This window comes from Cheilinus undulatus, linkage group 17 (genome assembly GCF_018320785.1).
Source record: "Cheilinus undulatus linkage group 17, ASM1832078v1, whole genome shotgun sequence".
Taxonomy (NCBI): domain Eukaryota; kingdom Metazoa; phylum Chordata; class Actinopteri; order Labriformes; family Labridae; genus Cheilinus; species Cheilinus undulatus.
Genome location: NC_054881.1, coordinates 37,654,310 through 37,669,477, shown reverse-complemented (window position 1 = coordinate 37,669,477; position 15,168 = coordinate 37,654,310). Strand labels below are relative to the sequence as shown.

The 15,168-nt window shown below is 38.1% G+C and overlaps 1 protein-coding gene across 3 annotated transcripts in view; it reads left to right on the top strand.

Moving 5' to 3' along the window:
* Nucleotides 1-1,177: 1,177 nt before the first annotated feature.
* Nucleotides 1,178-15,168, top strand: part of ptpa (protein phosphatase 2 phosphatase activator) — a 31,521-nt gene continuing 17,530 nt past the window's right edge. Inside the window, exons 1-8 of one of the 3 annotated variants that reach the window (XM_041810204.1) lie at nt 1,178-1,273; nt 3,256-3,350; nt 3,822-3,908; nt 4,565-4,690; nt 5,472-5,589; nt 5,899-5,998; nt 6,182-6,306; nt 7,794-7,894. In XM_041810204.1, the coding sequence (XP_041666138.1) occupies nt 1,249-1,273; nt 3,256-3,350; nt 3,822-3,908; nt 4,565-4,690; nt 5,472-5,589; nt 5,899-5,998; nt 6,182-6,306; nt 7,794-7,894 (777 nt within the window). In that variant the 5' untranslated portion in view covers nt 1,178-1,248. The other 2 variants (XM_041810205.1, XM_041810206.1) reach the window with 2 other exon arrangements.

The following is a 15,168-nucleotide window of genomic DNA, read 5'->3' as shown; positions in this document are numbered from 1 at the left end:
GCTGCCATAAAGAGGGGAGTGTGACCTCTACACAGGTGTTTTATACCTTCACTGAAATAGAAATAGAAATAAATACTTGATTTTGATTAGATCTATTGGATTAACCAGCATAAATACGATTAATTCAAGGTTTGTTTATTCAGAAAGTAGCTGCGAGAATTGTAGATTTTTCTTAGTTAAATGCCATCCAAAACTGTTAGGATTCCAATATTACTCTTCCTTATTTATTGATAAAACAGTATTGATCTTGTAAGTTAAACATGCAAGTGCATCTAAAAGAAATAGGATATCAAGAGAAAGTTCACTTTTCCCCCTGGGATCTAATCCAAAAAGTTAAAGTTCTTCTAGATTCAATTCATGAAAGTGAAATATTACAAGACTTTTATGTTTTATGTCTTTTATGTCACAAAACACCAGCCCAAAAATTAAACATGATCATAATACAGAAATGTTGACCCTCTGGAAAATGTTGCTCATTCATGCTTTCCATTTTAAATGAGCTCTGACTCAGAGAAGAGTCCTGTTCACATATGGCTTATTCTTTCCATAATCCAGCTTTAAGTGTCGTTTGTGGATGGCACGGCCAACTGTTTTGACAGATAATGATTTCTGGAAGTTTTCCTGAGCCCATGCTTTGATTTCCAGCACAGAATCATGCCTTTTTAAATGCAGTGGCCCCTGAGGGCCCCGAGCTGCCCAGCACATTGAGGGACATTTTTTCTGAAATGGGTCAACAACTTTAAGATGCATTTGTTTGCAGATTGGTAAAGTTCTGACCATCTTTACTTCTGAGATGTGTTGCTGCCATCAAATTCAAAATTAGCCAATATTTTTCATGAAATGGTAAAATGTCTCAGTTTCAACATCTTATGTGTTGTTTCTGTTTTACTGTAAATAAAATATGGGTTTATGATATCTTAAAAAATCATTGACTTCTGTTTTTATTGACATTTTACACAGCACGTCCACTTTTTAGAATTGGGGTTATATTTCCTTTAAGTCAAATGTAAAGGTATTTTTTTTGGATTGTCATTGAAATACAAAAGAGTTTTATTATGTCCCCTTGAAAGATGAACTAATCTGTTGAGCATTAAGCTTTGAGACACTCACAAAGAGACATTGAGGAGAGAGTGCATTTCTGGCTTTGACTCGGGGGTGGTGCTACCTAGCGACCACTTGGTGGCAGTAAAGAGCCATCGCTGTTCCTACTCCACCTGAAACCAAGGAAGAAGAGTGTTAGCCGGAAACATGGCGGAAACAGAGCAGCAGTCAGGTAAAGCACATCTGAATGCTTCTGCCCAGCTCCAGCTAGCCCTGATTTAATTTAAGTCTTTTTTTATTGAACATAAGTAACGTTAACACTTAACAGAAATATCAGCAGTGTTATTTATAAGCGTCCCTTTGTTGGTAAAGCCCTGAAGGTAAATCACCGCTGTCCTTAGGCGAAGCTAGCATCAACATTTTGAATAACTTCTGCTGGATTTGGGCTCGTTTGCTTTTACCTTAATTAAATTATTTTACCTTCATTGTTTTTGTGCAGGTATGATCAAATACTTTCAAATCCACTTGTCGTTTTTGTTACAATTAAGGTGATGTTAGCTTGTCCGTATAGTGTATTTATAGTACAGTTGTAGGGCTGCACCAGTGTTTCAGCATTTTATTTAAATGATGAACTCGTATTTACAGTTAAAGGGTTAATTTAGTCAACTGTATGACCCTTCAAAAGCAAATGAAACATACTCATTATAAGGTTGTTAACCATCGATATTTTCTGATGCTACCAGTGTAGAAAAAGATGGAATCTGTGTTTTAATAATTGAAAATATAATTTAAGCTTTTAAAAGGAAAAATGGGTACTATTCTTCACCACAGGCATATAGAAGAGGAATAAATCCGTCAGAAATGCTTGTGAAATTCTGCACACAGTCTAAATTGCACCTAAATTGCTAAAACATTGGCTTGTGTTTGTGCTCTCAGACATTTTGTTGGAGTTTGTCTACATGTTCTGCTATTTAAGAGAAACAAGTTATCCAATATCACTTACCAAGTGATCTATTTATTGATTATTTTTAACTTGATTTTACTTTTTTGCCACGGTATCCAACATTTACAGTGAATGTTTGATTTATTCTAGTATCATATCATAGAAAAATTCTTGTATTGTGCCAACCCTAATATAATTTGCCTGTTTTAAAACAATCGATGTATTATTTTTGATAATAGTAAGTATTTAACAGTAGCTTTAGTCAAACTACATTTATATGACAAGAAACGTCTGTGGGAGAGAAATGAATCCATTAAAAATTGCATTATGTTGTCAATGTTTTTACACAGACATTGCTAGTGGATTTATGAATAGTAAATGGACTTGTATAGCGCTTTTATAGTCGTCTTATTACTTAAAGCACTTTTACACTGCAGGTCACACCTGCCCATTCATTCCACTTTCACACACTGATGGATAATTGGCCTTCACTGTATAATCCAATTCATACGTGTCTGCAGGAGTTTGGGATCAAACCCACAACCTTACGACTGCAGGATGACCAACTCTACCTGCCGAGACACAGTCACCCCTTCATTTTTGTAATAAAACAGTGTGAAGGAGTTTATCTGTAATTTCTGATATTTAAAAACAAGAAATGTCCTAATACTGTGCACCCACTAAGCTTCCATTTTATTTGCTCCTGTGTCAAACAGATGTCAGTTTTAGGAATGCGTGATATTAGATTTTTGCAGATATCAGATATGCTGATATTTCTAGTCTCACTTTAGCTGATAATCCTTATTGTGAAGAACACCAAGTATCTGCTGTGCAGATGGTGGCTGAGATAATCAGAACTGAGAGATGAGCAGGGAGTAGAGGTCTGGTGGTTGTTTTATGTTTGGGGCTTCATTGAGAATGTTCAGGGCTCACAGTGGGCCTCCTTGAGTCTGTAGGGCCCTCAGCAGTCCCCTATACCTGATGGTACAGTTGTACTTTTTAAGGCCAATATATGATGAAAACTACTGATATGTACAGCTGATATTTGGGCTGGTAAAATGTTAGTATCATGGCAGCTGTATTTTAGACCTACATGTGTAAATCTCTTAAATTGTGTTTACATTCCCTAATTGGAAAACATTTTTTGGGGGGGGGTTTGAATTTGGGTTGGGTTTGAATTCTGCCAGCTCGTTAAGTTTTAGTGTATTTAGTTTAATAAGGAGTGGGTTTGTCACACTAATAAAAAATAAAACTATCTCTGTCTTCTTAAGGATCTGCTCCTGAAGATGAAGCCGGCGACAAATTCATGGTGCCAAAGAAAGAAATCAACATGGTGCCTGACATGGCCAAGTGGAAGAGATCTCAGGTAGGTGGCTTCCCTCATTCGTCAACGCTTTGGAGTGGTCTGGACCAAGGAATGTATTATGTGTTATCAGCAGAGATGGAAAAAGTAACAGACTATTGTACTCAAGTAAAAGTACAGTTACTTTGGTTAAAATTTACTTGAGTAGAAGTAAAAGAACTGGTTTATAAATCAACTTAAGTAAAAGTAAAAAGTGAGTCACCCAAAATTTACTCAAAGCACGAGGTACCTGAGTAACACAAAATATACTTAAGTGAAATAAAAAGTAGTGATTTTAAAAACTACTCAAAAAAGTACAAGTACACAAAAAATCTACTCAATTACAGTAATTTGAGTAAATATTATTAGTTACTTTCTACTACTGGTGATCAGTGTAAATTTTACAGAAAGGTACCTCTAATTGTTTTCACACTGCTTGCATTTTTATTCCCTCTCTGTATGTTTTTTACTTGAATGTGCTTCTTCTTCTTGCAGGCATATGCCGACTACATGGGCTTCATTCTGACTCTGAATGAAGGCGTGAAAGGGAAGAAGCTCACATGTGAATACAAAGTGTCAGAGGTATGCTGTTGTTTTTTTTCTTTCTTTAAGAATCGTTGTTTCTGCTGTTTTTGCAAATAAAATCACTTTTTAACATGTATTACTATATTTTCTTAGAAGAAGAAGAGGAAGACATCAAGCTAAAAACAGGAACCTTTGTTACTTCTTAAAACTCCTAAAATATCCACAAATCCAAGACAATGTTTCATTTCCCCTTAAGAATAAGGAACATCAGCAAAATCCTTTGTGTAGATTTCTGTGGCTTTACAAGCAAGTGGTGAGGTCATCTGCGAGTCAGTCCTTCTTTCACTTTAATTCAGACTCTTTAAACGTTCATGTGGACATGTGAATATTATTTAATGATAGGCAGCTCTAGTCTGTAATGCTAGTGAGCCAAGATGGAGCAGAATCATAACCCAGCAGTCTGTTTAAGGGTGATAATCTGGAGTTATACAACAAAGAACAACATCAGTGTTATTTTTAGTAGAGTGTCTCCGCTCAGAGAATGTTACATCTTAAAGTCAAATATAGAAAAATACTATATTTAAAGCTTCCACACAGAATGACCAGTTTTTGTCCATCTTGTTAACATTTTTTATAAAATTCAGAATGTAATAAATGTTATAATATGATAATGAATGTCAGTGTTGCTGTTGTAATGCCTCATTGTTTTCCAGACGGTGGAAAAGTTACTCGATCTTTTGGGAGTTTTGGATCGGTGGATAAACGAGACACCTCCGGTAGACCAACCGTCACGCTTTGGGAACAAAGCCTACAGAACCTGGTATGCCAAGCTGGACCAGGTGAGTACCCACACACACTCCAAAATTAAAACAAAATCTGGATTATAAGTCACACTGATATGTAAGCCACAGCTTTACCTGGTCCTCTTCCTGAGGGTATACAGGTGCATTCCTGCATGATAATTTCAAATGCATTCAGCAAAGTCCACATGTGGGGTTTCACGGCAGCTTGGTTAATATCATCTGTTATACCATTAAAAGTTTGCACCTCTACTAGCTATGAAATGGTTGCTGAGCAGACAGACAGTTCCTCTGCCCTGTGAAGAGCTGCTCCTTCTCTGCTTGTAAAATTCTCTGCTTCCTGAAACAGCTGTTTAGTTTCCCCATTGGTTAGCTGTTTGAAATGTCACAACACTTTAAAGGAACCTGGGTAATAGCCTTATGTAAAATAAGGTCTGATGCCCGCTTGTAGGAAGAGGCACCCTTTTACAACAACACTAGAGATCTGGGACACCCTTTGGTCTTGCACCCCTTAAAAAGAATGTTCAACAAGGGCCACAAGGCTAGAAGTGTGAATATTAGAACACTGACATCTACAGCAGAGGAAGCAGACATGTTTATATCAATCACTGATTCTCCTCTGTGCTTGTTATGCTGGTATGGTTAAATGGCCTAACTCAATGTCAGCATACTGGTTGTTAGTATCAGAAAGATGTGGTGCTTTATAGCTACTACTTCTCAGAAAACATTGAAAATGTCTCAGATACTCCAAACAAATGTATGCTTTCACGGGTAAATCAATGCTTTTTCTTCACAACACATTTTGTGTCTGTGTTTATAGGAAGCAGAGTCATTGGTGTTAGGAGTTCTTCCTGCAGATAAAGCTGCTGCTGCTCCAGAGATCGCCGTTTATCTGAAAGAGTCTGTGGGGAATTCAACCAGGATAGACTATGGAACAGGTAATAAATCTACATTTATATGTAAAAGAGATAAAAGAGCTATATTTTCTCCTAAATTAGCCCGTTCTTGTCCTTTCCTAACCTTGTTCTTCTCCTGAAAAGCCTGGTCTGATCTGTCATTTGTTTTGCTAGTTAGATTAAGGAGATTTTTTTGAAAGCTCATAACAAGAATTAAAGAAGAAGCTTGCTCAAATCTTGTAGTTGTGATCCTCTTATATTTGTCAAATCCAGAAATGTGCTGCCGGTGTTAAATGATTTTTACTGACCGATCCTGTTGACGTTTGAAAATCTTTATTTCTATCCTCTCAGGTCATGAAGCTGCTTTTGCTGCGTTCCTCTGCTGTCTCTGTAAGGTCGGAGCGCTCAGAGTAGACGATCAGCTGGCCATCGTTTTTAAAGTTTTTAACAGGTGAGCTCTCACTGCTGGGATGTTCTTTCTGTTCACTCCTCACATAGATCTAACATGACTGTGTCTTTAGGTGAGGAGTGACATGCATGAGAGGAGTCAGTATTTGAAGTATTAAGACACTGTGGGAATTTTAATTTGTTAAGATTTGTTCAGTCAGCTGTTCATCTCTGTTGGTATCTGCAGGTATCTACAGGTGATGAGGAAGCTGCAGAGGACTTACAGGATGGAACCTGCTGGAAGTCAAGGCGTGTGGGGACTGGACGACTTCCAGTTTCTGCCGTTTATCTGGGGAAGCTCCCAGTTTATAGGTTAGACACTAAAAACAGTTAAAATACAATCAACAGAAAAATCTGAAAAACCTGCAGTTTTAGCTTCAAGTTAACACATTCAAACTTAGGGGTAGAAATTGGACAAAATGGTCAGGGGTGTCAAACTCAGTCCCAGCAGGACCCAAATTCTGAATTCAGGTTTAACCTGAGAGCCAAACAGGGTCAACATCTAACCATAAACTGTTAACCTAATTTACATCAGCAAAAAATTATGGGAAAAAATGTAGCACTGATGATAAATGATTTTGAGATGCAAAAAAGACAAAATTAAAAGTGTAAAGGCTGAAAATCTGAGATAAAAAGCTGCTTTTTAGTTCAGAAGGTCAAAACACAAAATAAAGAGTCAAAATAATGTTTTTAGAAGGCAAGAATATAAGATAGAAAGTCAAAATCATAAGTTTAAAGGTTAAAATATTACAAAAATTGTAAATCATGAGTCAAAAGGTCAAAACATGACTTAAAATTTAAAATTATGACTTCTGAAGGTCAATATATGAAATAAAATGTCAAAGTAATAAGTCATAACAGTGAAATGCAAAATTGAAAATATGAAATGAAAACACAAATTAATATTTTTTCCCTCATTCCTGACTTTTTAACATTTTTTTAAGATTTATTTTTGGGCTTTCTTGTGCCTTTATTTGATAGAGAAGGACAGTGGATAGAGTTGGAAACGAGAGAGAGAGTGGGGAGAGACATGTGGCAAAGGGCCACAGGCCAGATTCGAACCCGGGCCGCCCACATATATGGGTAGGGCCTAGACCGCTAGGCCATCTGCATGCCCATTCCTGACTTTAACTATTTTTACTCTACCTTTCAATTTTTTATGGATTAACAAGTAAATTTTAAATCATCAAAGTTAAGTTTACATTTTCATACTGGAGTAAATCTGCAGACCTCATACCGGTGGGCCAGTTATAATAAAAATATGGTGCAATCTTGCAGGCATGTATAACTGTACCACGGGCCTTGAGTTTGACACCCCTGCTGTTGATGGTCAAAGTGTACGCTGTTGCATTAAGCATCCCATACAAATTTACATTATAAGGAATTTTTGTATACATTACTTACATTTAAGCAAAAATCTCTCATAATAACTGGTTTTCTTTTATTGTTTATGTATTTATTATAAGGGACAGTACACATTAATGACCATGGACATGTAAAAGTGCCAGATTGTAAGCAATGCATATATAGTTGTATGCAAGGATGGGCACTTAATGATAATAAAATTGTGAGCTATTTTAATGATGGCTTTTTTAGTAATGAAAAAAATGTCACTTTAAATCACTTTGAATTTAAAAGTATTTTCTGATTATTCTGTACAAAAACTTGAAGCCCTGCGTTCTAGTGAACGAACATGTGCACTGCAGGAAGTGGAGATTAAGCTTGTATAATGTAGTAAAGGTAGACAGTGACACCTGGTGGTGAAAGTTTTCACTTACAGCTCATTTGTGTCCCCTCAGATCATCCAACCGTGGAGCCTCGGCACTTTATAGACGAGAGAGTAGTGAACGAGCATCACCAGGACTACATGTTTCTGGACTGCATCAAGTTTATTAATGAGGTAAACTATGATAAACACCAACTTTATAACTGTCTTTGTTGTTTTTTCTTTAACTGCATCATGAATCAGAGACTTTCTATGTCCTAAAGTCAAAGTGGCATATTCACATGTTAACATATAACAAGGTCCTGAATTAAAAAATCAGAGGAGGGAGGAATCATTTAAAGTTTGGTCCTTTCATACAAAAGTCATATGTTTCCTCCTATTCAAATACCTTAAATGTTTTCAGTCACTTTAAATCAGCTTTGACCTGCTCAGATTTGTGTTATTTTTTATAATATAAGTAGATTTTTGTTAGTATTTAAAATGGGGCTAAATGGGTGAGAGGGAAAAGTGTTGTTGTATTGGGACAGTCAGTTAAGTGATGACTGCTGCTCCCTGGTGGACGTTGGTGGTATTACATGTAGACAATGAGAAGTCATTTACAGCAGTGACACTCTTCGTTGGCTTTTTAGTTATCAGTTGCAGCTTTTTGAAGGGTTTCTTGGAAAAAATAATCGTCCTGATAAACTTTAAAAGAGGAAAACTCTGTCCTTAGTACAGATTTATGGCAACTCACATCAGTAAATTTGTTTCATACACATACAAGTGAATTTAAAAAATTAATTAGAATATTACAAAAAAATTATTTCAAGAAGTGAAACTTCCATATATTCTAGATAGATCTCATACAATGTGAAATATTTTAAGGATTATTTTGTTTTAATCTTGATGATCACAGCATATAGCATATATAATAAAAATCCACTTTCTCTAAATATCAGAAAATCACAAACATCAGTCCACAAAAGACTTATATGACAGAAATGTTGACATTGTGGTAAATTCTGCTCATTTATCCCTCAGTTCTTGGTCTGAGCTCCTTTTGCATGAATTCCTGCATCTCTGCTCGTGTCATAGAGGCGATCAGTCCCTGGCACTGCTGGGGTGTTATGAAGCCCAGGTTGCTCTGATAGCAGCCTTCAGCTAGTCTGGATTGTTGAGTCTGGTGTCTCTCATCTTCCAGAGATTTTCTACAGGGTTCAGGTCAGACCAGTTGGCTGGCCATTCACAGTAATACCAGGATCAGTAAACCAGTCTCTGGTCATTCTGGCTTCACTGTGGGTGGGCTTAAAGGAAATCGGTATCTCTATAAAGCTGCTCCGCAGATGGAAACATGCAGGCCTCTAAAGTCTCCTGGTAGATGGCTGACAGCGCTGACTCTGGACTTGATGAAGACCAGTGGACCAACAGCAGCAGATGACATGGACCCCAAACCATCACTGACTGTGGAGACTGGAAACACTGGACTTGACCTGAAGGATTCTGGGCCTCTCTGATCTTCTTCTGGGACATGGGTTTACAAATGAAATACCAAATTAATTTATATCTGAAAACAGGACTTTTCACCACTGCTGAACAGTCCAGATCTTTTCTCCTTAGCCCAGGTGAGACTGGTGGCATATGTGGTTCAGGATTGGCTCCACACTAAGAACACGACACTTACAGTCCATTTCCTCGACCCATCTGTGTGGTGGCTCTTGAGCCACTGACTCCAGTCTCAGTCCAGTCCTTGTGAAGCTCCCCTAAGTTCTTGAAACTTCTTTGGTTGACAGTCCTCTGAAGGCTGAGCTCATCCCTGTTGCCTGTGCTCCTTTTCTTACCACACTTTTCCCTTCAGTCAACTTTCATGAATCTGCTTTGATACAGCCTCTGAGAACAGCCTGACCGTTCAGCAGTGACCTTCTGTGGTTTACCCTCCTTGTTAGGGGTGTCAGTGATTTTCCTCTGGACAATAATCAAGTCAGCAGTCTTCCCCATGATTGTGGTTGTGTGGACTGAACCAGAGGGAGTGGATGAAGGCTCAGGAAGCTGCAGAGTCCCCTCTCCCTCCTCCTCCAAGGCTGACAGTTGAAGGTAAAATTAATTTGATTCACAGAGCCAGAGCACCAGTGTTATAATAAAAACAATCTTAAAGAATAATATATAACCGGCTGGTGAGACTTTGTTGTTCCTCCTCTTTACAGTGACTTTCTTGTTTGAGTGGTGCTTTTTCAAATACTTTGATTGGTCCGCTGGACGACATGCTGTGAGCGACACAGCTGCTGAATAATGTCAGCGCTACTGTTGTTGTCTTTGTCCACTGTTGGTTTTTACTGGGAAACAAAGTGCTCCTAAACAGGACACTTTTATCTGGGAATATTCAGGCTGTTGCTGTTGTTGGCTGTGGTTGTGTGGTTGCCAGGACAGTGTGACAGTGAGTTGTTCTCTGGTTTTCCTTCTGTGTATGAGCTTGGCTCCACATGTATTCATTCGGTACACGTCTGTAGTAAAGAGAGGCCCATACCGAATCGGTTAGGTACGAACACACGTACCTTTACACCCCTACCAAATAGGCTGTCATAATTCATCAGCTCTTAGAAGTTGACACATTTTTGCATTTTATAAAGTCAGTAAGAGTTTTTATGCAAATTTTCCTCCTTAGAAACAAGAAAGAGCAAACACTGGAATCATGCTACCTCTGTTTTTGTTGCTGTGGTTCTTGAAAGATTTTTACTTTAAGTGGCAGTGCAACTACAAACATGTTTTCTTGCATGAACACATGGATTTCTGCCTCCTAGAGGACATTGTCCTTATTGCTGCCAGAGTTTTAATCTGCTTACTCCTTTTAATTATTTAAAAAAACTAAATTCTTGACTCTAACCTCTAATTCTAAGCTTTTAAAAATTAATAAACCATAATATTTGCTTAAAACAACACACAGATATATATTTCTTACATGAATAAACAGTATTTAGTGTAATTGTGCAGACATAGATTTCATCCAGATTTATTTGTTGGATTAAGTCGGACCACAGCTGAACGTGGTCTGGTCCAGGAAAGGGAAGACGTTGACGGCAGATGGATGGTGTTGGTGCAGAGCCAGAGCAGGAACTGTTCGCTTTGTTTTTCGGTTTTGGAGGAAAAGGAGGGGAGGGAAGCAGAGGAGGGCGTTGGTGGAGCAGCAACATCCTTTTCCTCCGTCCCACTCAGAGGCACCACCTCCTCCTCCTCCCTCCATCTGACCTCCTCCTCCTCCTCACAGTCATGAAAGGATACCGCTGTCGAGTCAAGAAGGGAAGAATGGCCCCAGGGGTCTTCCTCATCAGTTAGAAATATTGTTTTTGGGACTGAAATTTACACTCTGCCGCCAATCGATCAACCCACTTATGATTAAACAAGATGCAAAAATACATGATTTAAATATGGTTAACTTTAGTTAACTCATCTAGGGCTGGGTCTGAAATAATTCTTCAGTTTTTCACACTAAACCTGATTTATGATTTTCATAGATTGTTGTTCCTGCTTGTAAAAAAGATTACAAATGACAAAGAAATGACTCAAAGTAGGGTCTTCATTTCTTTTCTTTTCTTTTATAAATAATGTTTTCTAAAATATACTAAATTACTAAATACTCTTTCATGTTTTGTGCTGCTTACCTGGGATGGACAACAATTATTCTCTCATATCGGCTGTTTGTTCTTTTATACTGGAGCCCTTTTTGATACAAAGACAGGACTTTATTGTGATTCTGACTGGACAATCAGATTTCATGTTTATTTCACATTTTGTTGGTTGGTTGATCCTCTGGATATTCTATGTCTGTGTAAAAATTTCAGAAAAGTTGTTTTATCATTATAAATCCCCCTTTAAAAGCGGCCTTCCTGCAAGCAATCCCAGAATGCTTTGAAGTAGCTGGTAGATAGAGTAGGGTAGCTTCCAGTCGCGGATCAGGCTAAGCTGTGTAGCAGTCTGATGTAACATCCAGCATTTTCATGGCAAAGATACAGTCGTGTCTTGTCATGGCAGGAACTTTTAATGAACAGGTCCAGTTATGACTGTGAAAAACAAGAATTCCTCTGGTTTTGGAAACTGATGGGAACATTTGAGGTAATGAGACTGCTTATCTATTATGACGCGTGCTGCTGACCTCTTGGCCGGGTCACCCGTGTGATAAAGATTCTGATCTCGATGGGTTTTTATCTGTTTGAATAAAGGTTAAATAAATCTAAAAATAAATGACAGAGGAGTAGTTGTTTTATATTTATTTAGACATTTCAGTGTATTCATTTGGCATTTTGTGTCTGTAAAGAAAAAATGTCACACTATTTAGGAAGGAAAAGCTATATTGAAAATATTAGAAAAATAGAAGAGAGAGTGGAAGTGTGTAACTTGGCAGCACTCTTTGAATCTCTGTGAACGTTCGTGTGTAAACTATGATAACACCAGACGCAGATACCACAGATCTTGGTCAGGCTTGGTGCAAATCTGAGCCTGGAAGTCAAAGCTGAGTCAGACACTGGAGGTAAGTCTGACATTTTTACAGCAAGCTAGTACACAAACTACATATCAAAGAACATATACTGAAGGTCAAAGAGGCCAAACATTCTTGGGTTCTAAGATTCATCTGTAGAGATATATTAGGGATTATCAGCATCTCCTAATATGAAATTATACATATCAGCTGTAAATATCAACTTATATCAGCTGTAAATACTAGCCTTAATAGGCTGCAACTATCAGCCTACGTTGAATGTCAATATCAGCATCCATCGATCATAATATTGGTCTTTGGCTGTAAATGTCCGCTTATGTCATCTTTATGTAGCTGTAAATGTTGGACTATGTCAGCTTAAAATATCTAACTATTTTAGCTATAGATATCTGCCTTGTTGACTGTAAATATTAGCCTACATTGGCTGTCATTATCAGCCTCTGTCAGTTAAAAATATAGGCCTATATCTGCTGTAAATATTGGCCAATGTCAGCTGTAAATAGCTGCTTACATCAGCTGTGAATTTTGGCCTATGTTGGCCTTAAATATTGGCCCACATTAGCTGTGAATTTCGGCTTATGTTGGCCTTAAATATTGGCCTACATTAGCTGTTAATATCGGCCTACGTCAGCTGTTAATATCAGCCTATATCGGCTGTAGATATCGGCCTACATCCACTGTAGATATCGGCCTACATCAGCTGTAAATATTGGCCTACGTTGCCTGTAAATATTGTCCTGAGTTGGCTGTAGATATCGGCTTGGGTCAGCTGTTAATATTGGCCTGAGTTGGCGGTAAATAATTGCCTGCATCGGCTGTAGATATCGGCCTTGGTCGGCTGTTAATATTGGCCTACGTCTGCAGTAAAGATTGGCCTATGTCAGCTGTAAACATTAACCTATGTTAGCTGTAAATTTCAGCCTATGTCAGCTGTTAATATCGGCCTATGGCAGCTGTAAATATCGGCCAACATCAGTTGTAAATATCGGTCTACATCAGTTGAAAATATCAGCCTACGTCAGCTGTAGATAAGGGCCTATGTCAGCTGTAGATATTGGCCTCCATCAGCTGTAGATATCGGCATACATTGGCTGTAAATATTGGTCCATGTTGGCAAAATATATCAGCCTGTATCTGCTGTGAATATTGGCAGATGCCAACTGTAAATATCGGCCTACATTGGCTGTAAATATCTGCTTATATTAATTGTCAATATCTGCCTACATAAGCCTTCAGTACTGGCATAAGTATGAATAAGTTGGCAACGTTTTAGGCTGGACCTGCAGAGCTAAAGTCTTTCTGTGTTCTTCCTCATTCCTTAAACATTGAAGTGTTTTAAGCCTGGAGTTTGCTTGGTCTGAACTGCATTTATCTATCAGTATCAGTATCAATAATGTCTAAAATGAATATAAATATATTGGCTTAACATAAATTGGCAAAAATCCAATACTGTGCATCCCTAAAAATAAAGAAAGGCTTTTGCTTCTCTGTGAAAGTTTTTATTTCAGTGCTGTGCAATTTCAAACAATTGTAAACATTTCCATTCATCAAAAGTTAGAGGAGTGACATATTTTTTAATTTGGTCTAATTAATAAGACAAGCATGTTTGCTCTTAACAGATGGGAGTCTTAAGAAGCCCAACCCCTCCCTTCATATTGTTCCCTAGCAACCCCTGTACACAAAACAAAGAAAAACACATTTCTATTTATTTTTCTCCTTGTTTACTTAAACTGCTTTAACGTGATGCTGAGTTTTTCTACCAGTTATTATAAATCAACATTTTGATTTTCTGTGCCAGATTTGGCTTCTAATCTGTCAGTGGTGGAATCATCATGAATGTGGGTTAAAGTGATTATAAAACATGTTATTTTCCTCTGTAGATGATAGAGAATAAACATGACAACACTCAGCCAGGCGTTTCTTCCTCTCTTGGATCTATCCCTCGTTTTTTATTCGTTTTTCTCTCCTGCAGGCTCGTTGTTTTTCCTCTTTTGTTTACTGTTAGCATGCAGCGCTCCTCCATATGTACGCTGAAGTATTTCCCCGCGTTTCACACATATGTGGAGACTTTAAGTCCTTTTTTTAATCCACACACAAGGCTCCAGTGTGCGTGTATGTGCTCAGTCCTAAACATGAGTCACTTCCTTCCCCACATGCTGCTGTGAATCACTCCTTCCTCCAGGGAATACGGGCTGTCTCCTCCCCCCTTTCCTCCCCCCTCCACGCCCTTCCCCCATGTGTTCTCATGCGAGGCCCTGGAAAGTGTCTGAGGCAGCGTGTGAGGACGGGGGGAGGATGGGGGGGATGGAAAAAGGAGGGGGTTGTTAGATTGATGCCCCGGGGTCTGGGTTTGGGCTCCTCTGCCTCTCGGGAGAAAACGGTGGGAAAACAGAGGATATTCTCTGATTCATTCATACATTTATGAATTTATACGTTACTTTTTGTCTTCTTCATCTTTTGTTCTTCTCACTTTCTGCCGTCTGATCGTGTTTGTGTTAGAATAAACACTCTCTGCTGATCAAGAATTCATCACTGCTGGTAAACAGTCACCCTTTTGTTCTGCCTGTTTTTTACTACAGTGATATTTTAGCTCAAAGCAAAATGTTCAGTCATAAGACGAGCGTTAGTGGCACAAACAAGGCCACGCTGTTGTTTTTTGACATTATTTAGTATTTCTCCTGCCCTTTTTTATTTTCTTATCTTTTTCATTCATCATGTAACATAGATGAACAGTAACTCCATACAAGGGTTAGACAACGATTCTCCAATATTCAAACAGCTATTAATTTATCTAAAAACATACCTTTCATTCAACTGTTATCTTAATTCAAAGATTTATCATCTCTGTTATTTTAACAAGCACCCAGTTGTAATGCAGTATTGCTGCCAGGTGGTGGCTGTAGTGCTTCTGAAAGTTGTTTGCTCACCTCTGTTAAATGACAAAAAGAAGAAAGCAGCAATGCCACATCTTGGATCAATG